The 21,960-nt window shown below is 39.5% G+C and overlaps 1 protein-coding gene across 7 annotated transcripts in view; it reads left to right on the top strand.

Moving 5' to 3' along the window:
* The window catches only part of BZW2 (basic leucine zipper and W2 domains 2), a 50,318-nt gene extending 29,990 nt beyond the window's left edge, over positions 1 to 20,328 (top strand). For 6 of the 7 annotated variants that reach the window (XM_081970881.1, XM_081970882.1, XM_081970883.1 and 3 more), the window contains 5 exons: positions 2,217 to 2,387; positions 4,458 to 4,604; positions 5,471 to 5,609; positions 16,263 to 16,385; positions 19,434 to 20,328. In XM_081970881.1, the coding sequence (XP_081827007.1) occupies positions 2,217 to 2,387; positions 4,458 to 4,604; positions 5,471 to 5,609; positions 16,263 to 16,385; positions 19,434 to 19,471 (618 nt within the window). In that variant the 3' untranslated portion in view covers positions 19,472 to 20,328. Of the gene's footprint in view, positions 1 to 2,216; positions 2,388 to 4,457; positions 4,605 to 5,470; positions 5,610 to 14,592; positions 14,701 to 16,262; positions 16,386 to 19,433 lie in introns of those variants that run through there. The other variant, XM_081970887.1, reaches the window with a different exon arrangement.
* The last annotated feature ends 1,632 nt before the right edge of the window (positions 20,329 to 21,960 follow it).

Below are 21,960 nucleotides of genomic sequence, written 5' to 3'. Positions count from 1 at the left end.
TGGGACAGATTTTTAAACATTTTGGAGAGCCGTGCTGGGGGGAGATGCCATCTGTAGAACATCTTATAAAGATTTTCTTTATACGCTGTAGCCATTGTTAGTTTCTGATTAAGTATCCAAAGTTTTTCCCACTTAGCTAATTCCACATTATAACCAATTTTTTTTGTCCAGGCGACCATAGTTTCTTTGACATGTTCCTCCTCTAACTTACCCTGTTTCCCTGAAAATAAGACCTCCCCAGATAATAAGCCCAATTGGGCTTTTGAGTGCATATGTTAAAATAAATCCTCCCCTGAAAATAAGCCCTCCCTGAAGATATTGCAACACAGCAGCAGCCATGAAGTGACCATGCTCGCCACCTCCTAGACCTCAAAAATAATAACACCTCCCTGAAAATAAGGCCAAGCACTTATTTCGGTGGTCAAAAGAAAATAAGATCCTGTCTTATTTTCAGGGAAACATGGTATGTTCCAGCAAAAATCTATAAAACACTTTGATCAACATGTTTTCTGTCTGTATCAAAAGTTTATCTAATATTGTGTAATCTTTGGCAATACCTTCCTTCTTCCTATCCTGTGCAAACCTTGATTGTATCTGTAAATAAGACCACCATTCTACTTGTCACAAGCCTTTCTTTATTGTGAGTCTTAGTTTTCCTCCATCTTCACAAGATCAGGCTATTTGCTGATATTCTGCCTTGGTTATGTGCCCCTCTTTCCACTTTTTATACTTATCCTTTTTGTCTTTCAATTTTTTAGAGAGTTCTTTATGCAGCCATGCTGGTTTCTTTTGAGAGCTGTTATTTTTCTTCTTCATTAGTATTGTGCTTGACTGGGGTTTTATAATCTCTGTTTTCAAAATTTTCCAAGCTTCTTGAGTTGTTTTCCTCTTGAGGATTGTCATCCATGGAGTCCTTCCCAAGCTCTCTCTAAGTTTATTGAAACTAGCTCTCTTAAAGTCCAAGACTCTAGTTTGAATTTGTTCTATTGGTAGTATGAAAAGGTTCTTTCTTTTGTTAATCATCCACTATATTTCCTATTTAAGAAGTTAATTAATTAATTAATTGCCACTTAAGATTAATCATACAAAGAAATACAAGAATTTCTTTATGAAAAAAATCTTGATTGGGTTCTGGCCAGGGAATTTTCAGCTTTCAGGAGAAGAATGACAAATTAAAAATTCAAATAGATCATTCCAGTTGTTCAAAATCTGAAATATAAAAAAAGATTCACATAGACAGTAATGCAAACTGATCTGATTAATACTTACTTCAAAATAAATAGCTTCTTTAGAATAAATAAATTTATTCTAAAATAAGCATGCAGATAGTTCTTGATTTATGACCAGTTACTTAGTGAGCACTCAAAGTTATAATGGACCTCCCAAGTGTATTTGTAGTCTGGTTGTGATGTTGTCATGCTCTCCCCACAATCATATGACCACATGATGGGTGATCAGCAAATAGGATTATATTTATGGCCATTTGAAACATTCCATGGTCACATGACCATGTTTTGTTTTTTGCAGAAAACTGACATAGTTCCAATTTTTGGCAAAATCAGCCCATAGCTATTTTGGTTTGCTTAATGACTGAGTCATTCACTTAATGGCGGTTGCTTTACAACTGTGCCATTTGCTTATTGACCAACCACAAAAGATTGGCTACATGCGTAACCCATCATATGACTAAGTAATAAGCATATACTTTGAGAACCATTAGGGAAGGCTGTCTTCAGCTCTTTCTCTCACTATTTGACTGAGCTGTCTACGTTCACACCCTATTACATTCCATCGTAGTAATCTGGAAAATAGTTTGGATTATTCAAATGGTTTTTGGCCAGAACTGGTTGCTGGCCCATATGTCAATTTCCTTTCTTTAATCCCTTCTGCTGTTTAAAGTGCTTTAATCTTCCAGATAAACTGTTGAGAGTTACCCAAATAGCTAGCAGTTACGTTCAGCCATTTAACTCTCTAGATTCAGTGATTCTCCATGTGCTATTTTTGAATTGTGGCAATTTGTGTAAGCCAACTAGATCCTTCATGATTAATGTATACTCTCTTGTCTCTTTCTGCAACTTAATGATATTATATGCAAGTGTGTAAGGATGTATATGGCATGCAATCTTCCCCCATCTCTCAAATTATTTATGATTCTGAACAGGATTTAAAATGACTTTACAAAAATAAATAATATTCTTTTTATTACTCTATTCTAGGAACTGTTTCCAGCCAACCGGCAGAATGTGGATCATTTTGCCAAATATTTCACAGATGCTGGCCTAAAAGAGCTTTCAGACTTCCTTAGAGTCCAGCAATCATTGGGGACCCGAAAAGAACTACAAAGAGAACTCCAGGAACGTCTTTCTCAAGATTGTCCAATTAAAGAGGTGGAAAAATAGTTTTTCTCTTATTTTAGCTACATAAAGAGAATGCCATGATAGAAAAATAAAATGTATTGCTTAAGAACAGAATAGCTTCATGTAATGCTTGTTCCATGGACAGTTCTTGTTACTGCTCTGATTTTCATAAGGGTTTGCATGCATAAAAGTTAATCATGTAAACCTAGGCATAAGTATTTTATTTATTTATTTATTTATTATTCATATTTATAGACCGCCCCCTCTCCCGGAAGGGACTCGGGGCGGTGTACAGTCACTAAAATACGTTATAAAATACATACAAAACAGTTAAATAATTAAATACGTAGGTGGAGGAGGTTGCAAGACTGTACATAGAATAATAAATATTAAATATAGTATATAGTATATTAAAAACTTTTTAAAACCCCAAACCCAATTAAAATGAATAAATCCCCGGGAGGTAAAACTAAGAAAGTGCCAGGCCAGCTGATTGAAATAGGTGAGTCTTTAACTTTTGCCGGAAGGAACGGAGGTCGGTGGTAGTTCGAATGTCAGGGGGGAGGTCATTCCAGAGGGTTGGGCCCATCACAGAGAAGGATCTACTCCTAGGTGTCGCCCGCTGGCATTGACCAGCAGACGGCACCAGGAGGAGCCCCTCTCTGTGTGAGCGGATAGGTCGCAGGGACGTGTGTGGTAGGATGCGATCCTGCAGGTAACTAGGTCCACTGCCATGGAGCGCTTTAAAGATGGTGATCAATACCTTGAAACGCACCCGAAAGGCCACAGGTAGCCAGTGCAGCTCGCGCAGGAGAGGTGTTACGTGGGAGTAACGTGTACTTCCCATAATAACCCGCGCGGCTGCGTTCTGAACTAGCTGCAGTCTCCGGATGCGTCCCAAGGGAAGCCCCATGTAGAGAGCATTGCAGTAGTCCAGGCGAGACGTCACCAGCGCATGAGTGACCGTGCGCAGGGCACTCCGGTCCAGTAGGGGGCGCAATTGGCGCACCAGGCGGACCTGGTGGAACGCCCCCCTTGCCACGGCTGCCACATGGTCCTCCATTGACAGCCGGGCATCAAGGAGGACGCCCAAATTGCGCGCCCGCTCCACAGGGGACAATTGTTCGCCCCCTATGGCCAGCGATGGAGTCAGCTGGCTGAACCGAGGCGCCGGTAACCACAGCCACTCGGTCTTGGAGGGGTTGAGTTTAAGTCTGTTGTCCCCCATCCAGACCCCGACGGCTTCCAAACACCGGGACATCACTTCGACAGCCTCGTTGGGGTGGTAATTGTAATTGTAGGCTCAATTTTAGTTAAATTTTAACATGTTTTTGCTATAGCCAATTAAAAAAACCTGAGACATAGTCTCAAGTGAAAAAAAATCCAGGAGAAAAAAATCCTCAAATGCATCTCTGTGGAGTGGCAACTGAGTATAACTCAGAATAGTCTACATTGCTCCGTACTTAGCTCTCCCTCCCAGTTTTGGACCTAGAGTAGAGCTCTTGTAAGAAATTGCTGATGCTATCTATTGTTGCAGTTGTTGACTTATGACATTAACAAAACTGAGTCACTGCTTACAGTGCAAGAGAACAGTTGTAATAGTTGTTAAATGAGAATGGGTGAAAAAGTGACATTACTGGACTTGGACTGACTGGATAATCTTTACCAAAGAGATGGAATAGTTTAGCATATCATATGAAGAAAATCCCTTTAGTGAGGAATTCCTTTATCAAGGAAATAAAGCTGCCTTCCCCCTATAGGGTTTTACAGCTGTAGGTATTCTCACTCACTATGTAAGAATAAAAATGCAGTGAATTTTCTTTTAGTTTATGTAGTTGAACATTTCCTGTGGAGTGAATCTGGTGTATGAACACAATCCTACAAAACCAAATCAAAGGCATACAGGAATATGACATGCTTCCTTCTTCTTTATGTATTTTTCTTGGTTTCTCTATTTTCTCCATATACCACTGAGAATTGGATCAAAAGAAAAATGCAAAAATACCCTTATTGAAAGGCATTGGTGGCAGATAGGATGGTGCTATTTAAGGTAATGGCTTGAAAAATGATGTTTTTTCTGTTTTAAATTTCCCATTCCAGATGGTGCTTTATGTAAAAGAAGAAATGAAAAGAAATGATCTGCCAGAACCAGCCGTGATTGGACTCCTGTGGACTTGTATAATGAATGCTGTTGAATGGAACAAGAAAGAAGAACTGGTTGCAGAACAAGCACTTAAGCATCTGAAGGTGAGCATGTGGAAAATATTAGTACATTGAGAACACTTGTTTGAATCCTAAAGCTAGCTGTGTAAGCAGCTGTTGGAATAGAAATATGACTGCTAAGAAAGAGGCACAGTGGCCTAGCAGTTAAGATTTTGGGCTTGTCAACCGGAAGATTGGCTTCTAAGTACTGCATGGTGGGGTGAGCTCCTGTTCTTGCCCCATCTCCTGCCCACCTACCAGTTTGAAAGCATGCAAATGCAAGCAGATAAAAAGGTGCTACTTCAATGGGAATGTAACAGCATTTTGAATGCCTTTGCTGTATAGTCATGCCAATCACATGATCACGGAAGCGTCATCAGACAACACTGGCTTTTTCAGCTGGGAAACAACGATCTCACCACTCTTAGAGTTAGGCATGACTGGACAAGGGAAACACATTTCTGTTGTTAAATGAGATATTCATTAAGTGAATTTTTCCCCTATTTAGAAACAGTGTTGCCACAGTTATTAAGTGAACCGCTGCAGTTGATAAGTTAATAACAGTTGTTAAGTGAATCTAGCTTCCCTATTGATTTTGCTTGTCAGAAGATCGCAAATGGTGATCACATGAGCTTGTGACACAGCAACCATCATAAGTATGAGCCAGTTGCCGGGCATCTGAACTTTGATCACATGATCATGGGGCTGCCACAAAGGTTATAAATGTGAAAAATGGTCATGTCACTTTTTAAATTATAACTTTCAACAATTGAGTTGCAAGTCGAGGACTACCTGTATTGAAAATATTGCAAAATAAACTTCTGTGGTCTTTGAAACATTTGGATAATATTCTCCTTGGTATTTATCTGTAATAACTAACCCAATTCCCAATTTCTCCTTTATTGTTTTAGCAATATGCACCTTTACTGGCAGTGTTCAGTACCCAAGGCCAGTCAGAGTTGATCCTTCTTCAGAAAGTTCAGGAATATTGTTATGATAACATCCACTTTATGAAAGCCTTTCAGAAGATCGTGGTGCTCTTTTATAAAGGTACTTTCTTTTATCTATATTTTTTATTTCAGAGTTATTTTTATTGCTTAGATTTTTTTTATCCCATCTTTATTATATTTATAAATAATTCAAAGCAGCCAACGTATCTAATACTCCTTTCTTCTCCTATTTTCTCCATAACAAACCTGACAGGTGGGCTGGACAGAGAGAGAGTGACTGGCCTAAAGTCACCCAATTGGCTTTCATGCCTTTGGCTTCGTGCTTCTGCAAGCAAAGCATGATTGGAGCTGCCGATTTTCTATAAATATAGGTGGGTGGGTGTGTAATGTTGGCTTTGTTGCTTTAAACGGATTGGTTGGCTCTGTTGTCACATCTTGATTGGTTGATGGAATTGATGTTTGGTGAGAGTGATTGGTGATGGTGTCCTGTGTTGTTCTGGGTCCTGTGTTGCTTTTTGTGGCTGGGAGTCATTTATTGACACGGGCTAGTTTCCAGATGTCTGGTAGGCAGGAGGTATCATCACGTTTATTCATGTTGTGGGGTGTTTCTCTATTTCAATAGCTTCCATAATTATTCTCTTGTTGAAGTGTTCAGTTTTGGAGAATAATTTGGTTCCTTCAAAATCAATTTCATGTCCTGTTGCTTTAAGGTGCTGGAAAAGGGAGGAAGTTAATAAACCTAGTCAATAAACGAGTCCCAGCCACAAAAACCAACACAGGACCCAGAACAACACAGGACACCCTCACCAATCACCCTCACCAAACATCAATTCCATCAACCAATCAAGATGTGACAACACAGCCAACCAATCCATTTAAAGCAACAAAGCCAACATTCCACACCCACCCACCTATATTTATAGAAAAACAGCAACTCCAATTATGCTTTGCTCGCACAAGCATGAAGCCAAAGGCACCAGCCTGAAGATGACAAGTGTGACCTCATTGAAACGTCACCAAGATACTGTCACTCTTACATGGGAAAAGACCCGAATATGCCAAGACCTGCATACCTATATCATTAAAATCTACAAAAACAAACAAATGTATGTATGTATGTATGTATGTATATGCTGGTCTTGTTGTATTCAGGTCTTTTCCCATGGTGTAGGTATGCTTGTCTTGTATTCGGGTCTTTTCCCGTGTAAGATTGAGATTGTCTTGGCAACGTTTCAGCGAGGTCTCACTCGCCATCTTCAGGCTGGGTTTTGGGTTTTGGGATCACACTTTAAGTCCAAAGCCCAGCCTGAAGATGGCGAGTGAGACCTCGCTGAAACGTTGCCAAGACAATCTCAATCTTACATGGGAAAAGAGCCAAATACAACAAGACCAACACACACACATACACACACACACATCTCCCTCAATAAGGCAGTGTACAATAAAGTGTAAAAATATATTATCATTTAAAAATTAAAAAAAAAAATTAAAAATGAATTTAAAAGGAGATGAGGAAGGATGACCCCAGTTAAAAATCAGCTAAAAAGGTAAAGGAAAGCCTCTCAGGGCCCCAACCTCTGGGCTCTCCATGTGAGGGTAGAGAGCTATGTTTTAATTCCTTTTCAGAAGAGTGGTGGCCTGGAGGGAGTATTAATATTTTCCACAGGAAAATTCATATTCATCATCCTTGGTGTCTACTTCTATGGATTTTGATATTATACAATATTTGCAGTTTTACCAGTGTTAACGTAAGAGTAAAAGCTTTAAGCATTTATCAGAGCAGCTTCCAAAAGTCCAGCATGTTGCTCAGGACATGTCTTGCCAGAATATCAATATGGAAAGGCTTTTTTCAAAGCTAGAATGAAACTTTACTTTCAGCTACAGACTATGTTTAGCAAAAGGTGTATGAATTCCCTAGCAATTTTACTTGTTGGTACATATACATCATATAATAACACCCAAAAGACTAAAGTTCTCCTGCTTCCTGTAATCTCTAGTATGGCTATTATTACCCCTCAGGGTCTAAATGCATTACAGAAAAAATTAGGTTTCAAATAAAAGTCAAAACATTACCTGATGTTTCTATTTTGATTTAATTACAATTTAGTGACTTGATCACGTAATCAACTGAATTACGTATCAGCTAATTCAACTCTCACTATGTAGGTGACAAATATATTCTAGCATAAAACTGAATGACAAAAAGAGTGATAAATGAAATAAAGAAAATGAAAAGATCAATTTGAAAACATTTCATTGTCTGGCTTAGTATGCCAAAGAATCTGCTAGAAGTTGACAAACTCTTTGTTTCTAGCTTGTTCATTAAAAAGATTTCCACAGGTGAGCCAATAACATTCATCATGAGATGATGAAGATAGTTCTTATTTTATTTTTCATATAGTTAGTTCCTATTTTATTTTTCATATAGCTGTAAACATATTTTATCTGGAAATTCATGTAGCATACTCTAATCTGATACACACAAGGAATGAAGTCCTTTGGGCTCTGCAAAACCATCAATACTTCAAGATTGCATTGCTGAATTTTGGCAGCACAAAGGCATAGTGCAATTTTGGGTAATTTGAAAGTGGAAAAAGTGACATCAAAGAAACTTTTCAGTTCCAACCCACTTTTAAAAAACATCAAAATGCAATGGAAATCATTACTGCAACTCTTCTTGTGGTGTCACATCATCTTTAGTGTTCTGCTACCCTCTCCAGAAAGATATGGGGCAGAATTATAGCTGCCATCATAGACTCATGCATTTGTTGCTTGTAGGTACACTGAAAACGTATGCACTGGAGACAAATTCTTTGTGTGTTCAATCACATTTGGCCAATAAAAGATGTTCCTATTCCTGTTCCTATATTATAGTCCTTATTCTTTGGATTTGTCCTGACTATTCTGTAGATAAGGCCAACAAATTAAGTCCTCTTTAAGAAGTTAAAATTTCCCAGACCAAGCTAACAAACAATAATGGTTATAACATAAGCTTATTGTTAGATTGGGTAATGGAAAGGCACACTCCGACTAAAGCAACAGCTCTTTATTGTAACAGAACAAGTATGTACAATACAGCGAAGGTTGAGTCTGACAGCAGTCCTTTTATACGGAGCTGTCAGACACTTCAACCAATGAGATTAAACCTCTGTTTCCACGGGAACAGAGGACCTTGGTGGAAACCACTATAACTGTAGCTAGTATCTAACACCCCTCCCATCTTAGATGGAATCATCCTACTGGTAAAGTAGTCATGCAGGTAGGCGGGTATTTTGGTAGCTCTGCCAGACCTGCACAGTTCAGTCGGAAGGTGTTCTTCAGACAGGTCGGACGGATCTGTTTGCTCTGCAGCTTCGCTTGGTGGAAGCTCCTGGAACTTTTCATAGGCCACTGCTGGAACATCTAAAGCCGGTTCGCTCGGAGCTCGCTGCGGGCCTGCAACACAAGTAGCTAAGTATCCCGGTGTCTTCGGGTTTGAGTTGGCTGTGGAAGGAGTGACTTCGTGCTCCTTTTGGGTATAGCTTTGGCTAACTCATGCAGGAGTTACCTCTGGCTGCCTTAAGAGTGGAGTTGGAGAGGCGGCCACGGAGTTGGTCAACGTGCCTTCTTGAATTCTGACGGTCCTCGAGCTCTACGAGACAAGAGCGAGGCCTAGTGATGCCTTTCACTGTGGCAGGAATCCACAGAGTTCCCCCAGCATAGTTATGGGCGTAATTGAATTCCCTACGCTAAAATTCCAAATTTTGCTTGTGGACTCTAGGGGCGATGCGGCAGAATAGTTTGGGTGTAGCCAGTCTAAATGGGACCTAAGCCGGCGACCCATGAGAAGCTCGGAGGGGCTTCTCCCTGTAGTGGCACTTGGTGTGATGTGTTGAATTAGAAGATAATGGTCAACCCATGTTTGCCAATCTCCCAGGCCCATCCTAGATAGGGCCTCTTTTGCAGATCTCACCATTCTCTCCGCCTGACCATTGGAGGCCGGATGGAATGGCGCGACCAGGGCATGTCTAATTCCCTGTCCGTGAATTGGGGCCCGTTGTCAGAGACCAGGACGTTGGGCAGGCTGTGTGTGGAGAAAAGTCTCCATAGTACCTTGATGACCACTTCTGCCCTAGTGGAGGTCATCAGGACTACGTCTAGCCATTTCGAGTAGGCATCCACAACTACTAGGAATGTCTGGCCATGAACTGGGCCAGCAAAATCAATGTGCACCGTAGACCACGGTGCTTGAGGTCGCTCCCACTCCTTAGCAGGCTCCTCTGTGGGAGCTGGTCTGGACTCCTGGCACGGTGTGTAGGTAGCCACCCATTCTTCAATCTCACTGTCCATGTTAGGCCACCACAGGTAACTCCTGGTCAAAGACTTCATCCCGACAATTCCAGGATGTCCTACATGTAAAGCCTCTAATATTGCAACTCGCAGTTTGGGTGGAACAACGACCCGGTCCCCCCACAGCAAATAACCATTAATAACAGACAATTCATCTCTCTTACAATAGTACATTTTGAAATCAGACCCAACAGGCCCCTTGCCCCCCCCCTCCACACCCAGTTCAAAATTTGTTTGATGGTGGAGTCTTTTGCAGAGTGACAGGCAACGTCACTAGACAAGACAGGACCAGTCTCTAAGCAGTCAATAAGAAGGACTGGCGTCTCGTGGGTAGGGTCTGCAAGAAGTTCTGGCAGCGGGCAGCGACTCAAAATGTTGGTATGCCCCAAAGTGGAGCCTGTTCGGTGGATGAGACGATAGGTATGGGCTGCTAGGAAAATAGTCCATCTGCTCATCTGTGGCGATAATGACACAGGAGTAGGTCGGTCCACAGCCAGCAAGCCCAGTAGTGATTTGTGGTCCATAATTAGTTCGAAATCATGGCCGTAGGGGTACTCATGGAACCTTTTTACACCGGCCACTGCAGCCAAAGCCTCACGGTCCAGCTGGCTGTAGTTCCGCTCGGCAGCAGACAAGGTTCTTGAGTAATAGGCTATGGCAGCCTCACTTTCATTGGGCATGCAGTGGCTGAGGACGGCTCCGACGCCAAATGGGGAGGCATTGCAAATTAACACCAGTGGCAGGGTCTGGCTGTACTGAACCAGGAACGTGTCTGCTGACAATAGTCTTTTTACTGCGGCAAATGTGGCTGCTTCGGCTCTGCCCCAGGACCACTTCACGTTTTTTGCCAGGAGATTAGGTAAGGGCTCAGCAACGGTGGCTTTCTGTTCTGGAAAGACGCTGTAGAAATTAAGGAGCCCGAGGAATGCCTGCAGCTCGGTTTGATTGCAAGGTGTAGGGGCGTCCTGGATTGCTTTAATTTTTTTAGTGGTCAGCTGAATCCCAGAGCCGTCGATTAGGTACCCTAAGAATTCAACCCTTGGCACGTTAATTTGGCATTTTTCTTTTTTGAGATGGAGGCTTTTGTCTCGAATTCTGGTCAAAACAATTTGTAAATGTTTGAAAAGTTGTGCCACATTTGCAGCCGATACCAAGATGTCGTCAAAATAGGGGACAACTCCTGGAATCCCCTGCAAAAGCCGTTCCATAACCCTTTGGAACAGTCCAGGGGCGATACTAACTCCAAACTGCAGGTGGTTACATTTGAATGCACCCCTGTGCGTCACAATGGTTTGGGCCTCCGCGGTAGCGCCATCTACAGGCAATTGTTGGTATGCCTGCACCATGTCCAATTTAGCGAATACTTTGCTGGGGACTAAAAAATGTAATAAATGCTGTACAATGGGTACAGGGTAAACACTTTGTTGTAACACTTTATTGATTGTGCATTTGTAATCCACACAGATGCGGACAGACCCATCAAATTTGACAGGTGTCACTATAGGGGTCTCCCAGAGTGCATGATCAACCGGCTCTAGGATTCCCTGTCCTACGAGCTTGTCAATTTCCAGATAACTTTTTCCGGCGGAGAGCGAAAGGTACTCTCCTGAGTTTTAGCCTTATGGGGTTATGTTGGGGTCTAAATTAAAAGAAATTGGAGTCCCCACATACTTACCCAGACCGGTGCCGAAGACGTCCTCGAACTCCTTAAAAATTGCTTCGGCGCTCTCATCTTTCAAGGCATTGATACCGGTCACTTCTAGGCCCAGGGCTTCAAACCAGTCAAGCCCCAGGATGCTCTGCACTGACCACCGTCACTGGGAGCAGGCCGCTGTAGTTTTTGAATTGCACTCGGAAGGAGCCCTGGTCCACAATGGGGACTCTGCTCCCCTGGTAATTGCAAAGGTGGATGTCAGGGGTACATAGATGCTGCTTCTTCAGGCTAGGGATAGCCCACTTGAGTGTAGACCATGGCATGATGGTTAGTGATGACCCGTGTCGATCTCCGTTTCGCGTGGAGGGCCCTTGATGAGGACTGTGACCTTCAGCTTTTTTGGCCGGCTAGTGCGGACTTGGCCGATTGAGGTGTGGTAGGTGACTCTTGTGTCGCCCTCTGAGCACCGTGGTGGCTGCTGCCATGCCCCTTGGTTGGTCCTCTGCTGGCGGTTAGGTTGGCTTCTGGGCTGCCAGGTCGTTGTGGGGTGCTTGCTTCTGCAAACCTTGGCGATGTGCCCCTTTCGCTCGCAGCGCTGGCAAATAGCGTCACAGAAATGGCAGGACAATCTGGCATGGTCTCCTCTGCAGCTTGCGCAAAGTGGGAGACGCGGTTTGAATTTGCGTGCCGGCTTGGCACGCGGCAGCTGTCATCTTCGTCTTCTGAGCTCTTCGCCTCTGCAGCCTCGCGATGTATGTGTGTGCTCTTTCGCATGTCTTATGGACTGCTTTGGCGCTGCAGGGTTTCTGTAGACTTAACGGCCAATTCGGATGCCCTGGCTTCGTCCAAGGCAATTTGTAGAGTGAAGTTAGGTTTGGCAAGTAGCCTCCTCTGTAAATTAATGTCCCGCACACCGCATATGATGCGGTCTAGTATAAGTTCATATAGGTCTCTGAACTCGCAGTACGCTGCCGCCTTCCTTAGTGCCGCAACATACTTGATTGATTGGCCTTCCTTCTGGCTACGAATATTAAATTCATGTTAGCGGACCTGCTTGCACGGCTTGGGAGCGTAGTGTATCCTCAGCATCTGTTGGAGCACTGGCCACCGGGGTTGGCTCAATATGTCTTTGGCTGTTTCGAACACTTCCCGTCCACAGTAACCCAGGAACATGTTCTTCTTGCGGCTTTCAGAAAGACCCATGAGGTCATTGGCTTCGAGGAAGCAGTCGAACCTCAGCATATACGATTCCCAGCGTTCGGTGACTGGGTCATATGGAATCGATGGGGTGTGCATTGCCATTTTGTGTTCTGAGGGCGTTTTGAGTTTGCCACTCAAAAATGGTTGCTCGAAGCCACGCTGAACTCCAGGCTGGATTTACTTGCTGGATTGCTACGCTCTTTTTGGTTTGGTTAGTTGCCTTCCAATCCCACCCTCATCACCAGTGTTAGATCGGGTAATGGAAAGGCACACTTACCGTATTTATTCGAGTATAACGCGCAAAATTTTCTACCGAGAAAAGAAATCAAAGTTTGGGTGCACGTTATAAACGAGGGGTGGGGTGGCAGTGGCGGCCGGTCCATTGAGGGCGCAGGCAAATTGTAAATTCGCACTGCGCCTTTTCCGGGCTGCAGCCGCTCACTGTACGCGAGGGCGAAGAAAAAAAACACGTCCCCTCGTCGCGTACAGTGGGCGGCCCGAACTGGGGGTGAGAATTCTTATTATCCGCTGTATGGTCGCCGCTTCATTTCCTCGCCTCGCTCACACGTTACGGCATCAGCAATAAAATGGACGGCATTTATTTATTTCGGTATTGTGTTTATACCAGTTTACGTTGTCAATAAATGATTTTTATCATGGCCGCACGTGTTCAACAACATTTTTTTGTCAATTACAATGCTTGGTGTGAAACAAAATTTTATACCGATTTTTAATCGAAAATTAGGGGTGCGCGTTATACACGTGTGCGCGTTATACTCGAATAAATACGGTAGGCTAAAGGCAAAAATAGCTCTTTATTGTAACAGAACAAGTATGTACGATCCAGCAAAGGTTGAGTCTGACAGCAGCCCTTTTATAGGGAGCTGTCAGAACCTTCGACCAATGAGATTAAACCTCTGTTTCCGCCAGAACAGAGGACCTTGGTGGAAACCATTATAACTGTAGCTAGTATCTAACACCTATTGCCTAAGCATATTACTGGTGTTTGCCATTTTCTTGGTCATAGGTCATATCAGGCTTTTAAATGGTTGTGGGTCATTCATCAAATTAAAAATAAAAGGGACTGCAGTTGACATATTTTTAGCCCTCAAGTAGTATAATAAAATTTAATGAACTGAAGTACCCAGAACATGATAATCTTCCACAAGATGGTCTCCCTATTAATTTGATTAAAAGTAGACGTAGGCATGCTTTCTATCACTTGTTTCTGGCAGTAAAAGACGCAGAACTTAAATCAAGGCAGGTTTTTTTTTGGTTGCTTCTCTGCTGCTGATCTGAACTTGCATTCAGGCACAGCTACAAAGATCTGAAAGTTGAACATGAGTATTAGAAATATTAAACAACCTGTAATTCATGGGAAGAGGTTTCCAAAAGGAAAAAGCTGTTTATTTTTTGTTCAAAAAGCTGACATGAAAGCAGTCAATTCTTTGGCTAAATTATTGGATTTCTTCCTTTCCCCATTTTCAGTTTTGTTTAAGAATTGTGTTCATATTGATCTTGGATTAGTTGTCATGGAAACCAAAATTCTTTGGTTGGTACTTACTAGGATTGCTGCTATAAATATTTGAAGGGGAAAATAGTTTCAGTAGAACAATTTCAGAATAGTTTTGTTTGTATTGTTTTGAATAATGACCATTTTAAATGGAAGGATTTGTTTGTTTGTTTGTTGTCAATAAGTCTATTCTTCCTTTACTGGAAAAAATATTTTATTAAGGCACTATCTTATTCTTTAACTCAATGTGAAACCCATGTCTTCTAATATATATTCCTTCCCCCATTTTCACCTGAATCTCTTAAGAATGAAAGAAGTTCAGAATATAACAATAGCTCTTATGGGCCACATCAAGATCCATGTTATTCTGCCATTTTGTATTCATAGTGGCCAACTGGATACCTCTGAGGTGCTTATTAGCAGGAAATGAAGAAATTTATTTCTTTTCCCTTTTTCCCTGGTAATTCATATTTGAAATGTGATGAATGAAAATTGGTGAGTTTTCACAGACCTTCATATAATAAATTCAATGTTCTTTCAAACCCATTAAGTTAATATCTCTTAACATGTCTTGTACTAATGAATTCTACAGATAAATTATGGTGCTATGTGAAGATGTGATTTCTAAATCTGTTTCCAATTAGCTTAATTGGAAACATTTATTTTGTGAAATATATTACTTTTAAAATTATTAAATTAAACATTTTTATTGATTCCCATTTTTCATAAATCAAATAGTCTGACTTCAATAATTTCATCAAATCTCTAATTTCTGTAAATTATAGTTTGGCCAGAATATATTCTGTACTGCCCTTCATTCACAACTATTGCATATTCAGCTTTAAAGGATAAACCCTGCCAACTAATTTGGTATTCTTGGCTTTTATCCTCCAGCCCTATGGAAGCAAACATAATTTATGTTGACTTGCACTTTAGTTTTGCAAATCAGAAAACATGCCAATTTTTCATAACTTATTTTGCTATATGTCTTTTCTTACATGTCTTTTGCTCTCCCTTGGAAATGTAGTAGATGGCAATCTCTAAAATGTTATTCTCTCAGTGTCTCAGTTTGTGTGCTTTGTTCCAAGTGATGATTCTCTAAGAGATACTGGCGGATTACCATATCCTGTAAAAGTTCATCAAAAATTTAGAAGCATTTAAAATAGCTGTGCAATCATCTTTAACTTACTATTCCAAAATGTAAGTATGAGAGATGTTCAAAGATGATTGCTTAATTGAGGCAAAAATTTTATTTTACAAAAGGATATATGTGAAAAGCATACAAAAGTTACAATCAGACTTTTTTCAAATAAAGAGGGAAATCAATTGGCCTCTGAATTCCTCTAGGTGGCACGTTTCACTTTTGTGCTCCTTTATAATCTATTGAGATCTCTTCATAATGCACAATGTACTGTAACCAGATCTTTCTACAGCTCTTTTAATTAGACTTGTTTCCCTCTAGTTCATTTTCCTCCTCTGGAGTACTGTACATCTGAATCTTTGTTTCCTTCATATCTTAATATCCAGCTGAAGCCTTGTTATTTGTCTCTGTCAACAGTAGTAAAATTATTTCAGGATGTATTTTTTAAAGCAGCAATAGTATTTAGTGAACATTTGATATTACAAAGCACAAAAAAGTAACTTACAACTGTTTTTCACATTATGATTGTTGCATCATCTCCATGTTGCATCATCTTCATGGTTATGCATCTCCTATGCATAATAAACTCTTTCCTGCATTGAAGAGCTTGGCCTAGTTCCTTCTTTTCTACAACAACATGTTCGAAATTTGGGTGCATATTTATGACAGTTGCAGTGTCTCGTTTGTAAGTTTCCCAGGCAGATTCACTTAACAAATTCATTTAACCACAGTGTTTGTTTTAAGAACTGTGGCAAAAAAAGGTTATAAAATGGGGCACAATTCACTTAACAACTGTCTTGATTAGCAGTGGAAATTTTGAGTTCAATTTTCATAGTTAGCGGAGGATTACTTGCAGAGTTCAACCCTTTATCCAGAAATATTTACTAATGGTTATTTTTCTAAATTTGAATTTCAGCTGATGTCCTAAGTGAAGAAGCCATTTTGAAATGGTACAAAGAGGCACATCTTTCTAAAGGCAAAAGTGTGTTTCTTGATCAAATGAAGAAGTTTGTGGAATGGCTGCAAAATGCTGAAGAAGGTAATTTTTTAATTAAAAAATTAAATTAAATTTTGAATTACATGAGATGTTCTTTGCTTATCTGGAGCTCTGAGATTCTTTGGTCCACAGAACAAAATCTTTTGGATTATCCATTGGCCAAACTGAATAAGCTTAAATAGGTTATGCATTGGCTGGTCAGGTTACACATTGACTAATCCCTGGGTGAGACTTGAATCAAGAAGAAAATCTTGCTTGCACATAGGAAGTTTTGGGTTCAATCTCTATCACTGCTGGGTACGGTTATAAATTTTGTCTAGTAATATCAGCAAGTCAGGTTAATAATTTAATTCAAAAGAGTTGAGCTTCCTATGATATTTTTGGTCTAGTCTCAGCCCCAAAATGTTTAAATAACTGCTGTGACTTTATATAATACATTTGCAAATATTTAGTTGGTGTTTAATTTAGGTGAGATGTTTGACATTGTTGTTATAGATGAGCTGCATGCTATTGTTCTTCCTTCAAATGATCAGCACATAGATTACTTATCTCCTCTGTTGGTGAATTTAGTTCTTTCTATGAATTCTAAAGGAGGCTTTTTATTCTCTTTTCTTTCTTCCCATTCTCATACTGCCTTGCCTGAATAGCTTCTTTCCACTTTCCTAATTTCCATACTTTATTTTTCCTTTTCTGGTTTCTGGAGGCAGGGAGAGGAAAGTGTGCGAACCTGTATGTGACCATTGTGAATGTGAAAATGACAGCTGCTCTCTAGAGGTTCACAGAACCAATGTCTACCTTATTTTATAGTTTTTTTTTAATATTGTTTGTCTTTCTTTGCCTCTCAATATCTTAATCTCTTTTTCATATACTCACCCATAAATACACACTATCCATGCTGTATTGGAATTTCTAAAGTATATATTAGAATTCCGCAAATTTTTCACAAAAAGTGCTTTGAAATGCATACCACTCAATAATGTCTTTTTATAGGTTCATACTTGCTTTTCCAAAGGTGTTCCTGTCTATCTTCATATGATGTACAGCCATGCACAGCCATGTCATTTTACTGGGCGAAATGTACCCATATGGAGACAGTTTGGATTAGTTTCTGAAGCAGCCCTATAAGCTGGGGGTGGAGGTGATTGGCTGCTTAACATTTTTTTAAAAAGAGGTGTTTCATATGTGCACATTCACTTAAACACATACAGTATATTTGTGTATGTGTGTGTACACATACATACACTGGAGGATGGCGCTTCAAATTGACAAAGTGGAGAAGCATAACATAGCATTTTATCTGTGTTTATTCTTTTGAAGAAGTGACAGCTTAAATTCGGCATCATCCTTCTTTATTTCACTATTGCTTCACTGAAACTGAGTGTTTATCACCTTATTTATTGGATATCATTTGAGCTGAAATGCTGAATATTTTGTAGTAAAAATTGCAAGGTTGCCTACTTCTGCTTTTAAATCAAAAACTATGGCTAGTTCCATTGTGCATACAGTCATAAATGAAAGAACAGATGTTTGATGCCTACCAGCTGTCACATATATTCTACCAATAGTTAATAAGACATTTTTTTTATTGTGGTTGATTTAATTCTTCAACTTCATATAGTAGCTTCTCATGGAGAAGGGTTTTTTGTATCCTGTTGAAAAGTCATAAAACAAATTCCCTTGAAGTCTAATTCAACATAACCAACGCTTGGGTGGCAGGTTGTAACTATGAAATCGTATTTTGCCTTCAGAATTAAAATATTTATTTGCTTAATCAATTCCTATCAATTTTTAGTAATTTTTTCATCTTTTTTTTAAATAGTTGACTGAAGTAACATTCCCAAAAAGAAACTGAATCATGTAATTTAAAAAAAAACAGATATACTCACACATAATATAATCATTGGATAAGCAGTAAGTGAGCCACGGGAAGAGATATTAAAGTAAAACCCATCTAAACTTCACATGTTGGGCTTTTCACAAATAAATGAACAGCAGCATTCCTGCTTTTTGTTGTTGCCTTGTTTGTATGTCTTTAATTGCACCATCTTGGGTAGTATTTTATTTGAAAATCAAGGAAAATGATCTTGCAAAGTAAGAATAAATACAATGAAAAGGGGAAAGGCATAGCTACGTTTCATGACAGTCTTGTTTCTTTACAACAACACAGGGAAGCAGCAGCCTTTGTCCTTCCATCCAAGGAAAAAGCAGTGGCAGGCAGGGAGATAGGATTGGCTTAGTGATGGGGGAATAGGTTTTAATGCTGAGTCCTAAAGATAGTTGGATTCTGTACATGTCATTCACATTGGGGAAACCTTGCCTTGGTCTGTTGCAGTTTTATGGAAAGACAAATAGGGCTCACAGCCCTTTCCTTCAAGAAATGTTGATAAAACAGCCAGACATTGGCACTGTAGGGTTGATGGTGTGAGATATAGTCTTGTTAGTTTTGTTTTTCATGGACCAGGGAGATTTTTGTGGCCTTCAAAACCTGAAAGATATTAGTAGGAATAGTGGCAAAGTAATGTCATGTCCAGGTTTATTACTATTTTTATTTTGGGAGATGATTGTCAGCACTGGTAATTGTAACTTTTACATTTCATGATAAAATTATAAAACATTTCAATAGGAAAAATTGGGAAGGAGAAAGTACAACTGCTACACTTTGTGTATCATGAGATGTAGCAGTTATAGTCTCCTTCCCAATTTTTCTTATTATAATTTGGAGGCTCCCCTTAAGAAGGTCCCTATAATGAGGTTTACTTTGAATCTTTGTTAATGATTAATTTATAGTCCAGACTTCATCAGTGTATTTGTAGGTCTATTTTGCCCTGCCAGATGCCCACCACATGTATTGGATGTTAAATTCAACATGGCCATTAGCACAACTTAATGAGGAACATACAAAATATCCAGAGCGAAGAAGCTTATTCTTGACAATAGAGAGCATTTATGCCACTGATTAAAATAAATGCTTCTCACTTTCAACCTCATCCTTTTGGCTTGTGGATAGTTTATTTATGGAATTGTGTATGTGTGTGTGTGTAGTATTTTTAAAGCTATAAGAAACTTATTATTTTTCTCTCTGTTTTATAGAATCTGAATCTGAAGGGGATGAAAATCAAGAAGGCTAAACAAAGCACAAACCAAACAAGATTACAGCTGGCTGCTCTTTCATAATTTTGTACTATCCAAGCAAGGTTGTTCCTTCAGTGTCATATTGAAACTTTAGGCTAGATTTTTTTCTTAGTTTGTTTAGAGAAATAAAATAAATAAATAAAAAGCATTATTGTTGCTATACATGAGCCTCTTTTGGCAAGCTATATGCCATGTAGACAATGGCATTCAGCAAGGAGACAATTAGGGAAATTGTAATTAAAAGCTTAAGAACTTTTTCTTCGCATATTTTCAGGTACTTCATTTTCTGCCCATAAGGGTTTTTTATTTTAAATCTCTATACTTAGTTCAGTATTTGCTTGTGCATGTGAGTCAACATCATTAAGGTTTTTTTTTTTTTAATTAAATGGATTTTGTATATTCATGTTTCGAGACTTTTTGTTGAGAAGTGGTTAGTGTGGAAATAAACTACTGCTGAACTTTTACAGCAGAATTATTCAAAGAACATTACCTTATCCATATGGCAAGCTTCTTCTTAGTATAAGACTACCAATGTGGAATGTTTCCAGATTTGAGGTTGATGCCTCCAGGAATATTTGATGCTGGGGCAGAAACCTCCTGGGCTAATGAGATATTCCACATAAAAAGCTGCAATAAACCAAAGGAGAGCCAGTGTGCCGTGTGTATAGGTAACACCTATCCAGCCCTAAGATATCTACATTAAACTGGATCCTGTTTTTCTTTTCTTTTCTTTTTAAACAGTTATGTGACTGTTCTTACACAAAAGAAACAGTGATAAATCACAAAAAAGGGTTTAAGACCTGTTTAATTTACTCAGCGGTTATATTAACCAATTAAAATAATTTTCAATCAATTGAAGATGTCCTGTGTTTAATAACTGGGTAGATTTTAAAAATATCTTGAATGCAAATTATCGACTTACAATCGTTTAGTGACTGTTCGAAGTTACTGTAGCAGTGAAAAGTTACTTATGATCAATTTTCATATAAGCCCCATAGTCACGTGATCAAAATTCGGACACTGGGCAACTGGCATGTATTTATGACAATTGCAGTGCCCTGGGGTTATGTGACCATCTTTTGTGACCTTCTGCAAGCAAAATCAATGGGGAAGCCAGATTCACTTAACAACCATGTTAACAGTTATACAATACAATAGTAGAGTTGGAAGGGACCTTGGAGGCCTTCTAGTCCAACCCCCTGCCTAGGCAGGAAACCCTATACCGTTTCAGACAAATGGCTATCCAACATCTTCTTAAAGACTTCCAGTGTTGGGGCATTCACAACTTCTGGAGGCAAGCTGTTCCACTGATTAATTGTTCTAACTGTCAGGAAATTTCTCCTCAGTTCTAAGTTGCTTCTCTCCTTGATTAGTTTCCACCCATTGCTTCTTGTTCTACCCTCAGGTGCCTTGGAGAATAGTTTGACTCCCTCTTTTTTGTGGCAACCCCTGAGATATTGGAACACTGCTATCATGTCTCCCCTAGTCCTTCTTTCTCTTAAGCTACCCAGTTCCTGCAACCGTTCTTCATATGTTTTAGTCTCCAGTCCCCTCCAGTCCCCTAATACAGTTTGACAACTGCAGTGATTGGTTTAATATCTGTGGCAAGAAAATTTAACTGTCTTGGCTAGCAATGGACATTTTGCACTCAAGTAGAGGAAATTATCTGTATTTGAATGCTGTTTTTTTTTTAAAAAGTTATTCCTTTTTTCTTTTTTGAAAGAATTATTTCTTTCTAAAATAGTAATGCAAAAGTTGATTCTCCAGATAATTGTTGGATTCTAATCCTATCATCCCTGTTTGTTAATCATGCTACCTAGTTTGACATAAATTGAACAAAGATTGGAGGACAAACATCTGCTATCCTAACCATTTTAGCATTATGTTGTTACCCATATAAAAGCAGATTTGGTTCAGAAATATGATGTTTATTTTTTGGAATTTATAACTAGATAGCGAACTATATTTTATACCTCAAAGCAAGAAGGATAGAGATCAGTTTTATATTTTCTCCTGAACTATGAAGTCTAAATTAGCAAGGTAATTGCAAATATGTATGATAAATGATTTAAAAAAAAATAACCACTTGATATATATAGAAAAATCCTCAAGGATATTGATAAAATTGCTTGAAAGCCCTGCTGATGAAAAAATCCATTCTGGGACACAACAAATATATATCAATAACCCATTGGTGTGAAGTAAATGGAGATCTATCCTTCATATTTATATTAAATAGAGGTTTCAGAGCTTCTATAGCTATCTAAGATGAAGAATAGGCATTTAGGAATATCCAGAACTAACCCAGATAAACAGGTTCAAATAAGATGGGAAATGAATGAAGTTTCTAGATTTAATATATTAAGATGCATAGATCTAAATTAGATCAAAGGATTGGTTTGTATGATTTTGTCTTGAGTTCCTTGGTCCAGTAATGATCTATATCGATTACCAACATAGATCTAATATTGAGAGAATAAGTGAG

This window comes from Natrix helvetica, assembly GCF_964273705.1.
Source record: "Natrix helvetica genome assembly, chromosome: Z".
Lineage (NCBI taxonomy): Eukaryota > Metazoa > Chordata > Lepidosauria > Squamata > Natricidae > Natrix > Natrix helvetica.
This window is presented reverse-complemented; position numbering and strand designations above follow the sequence as displayed.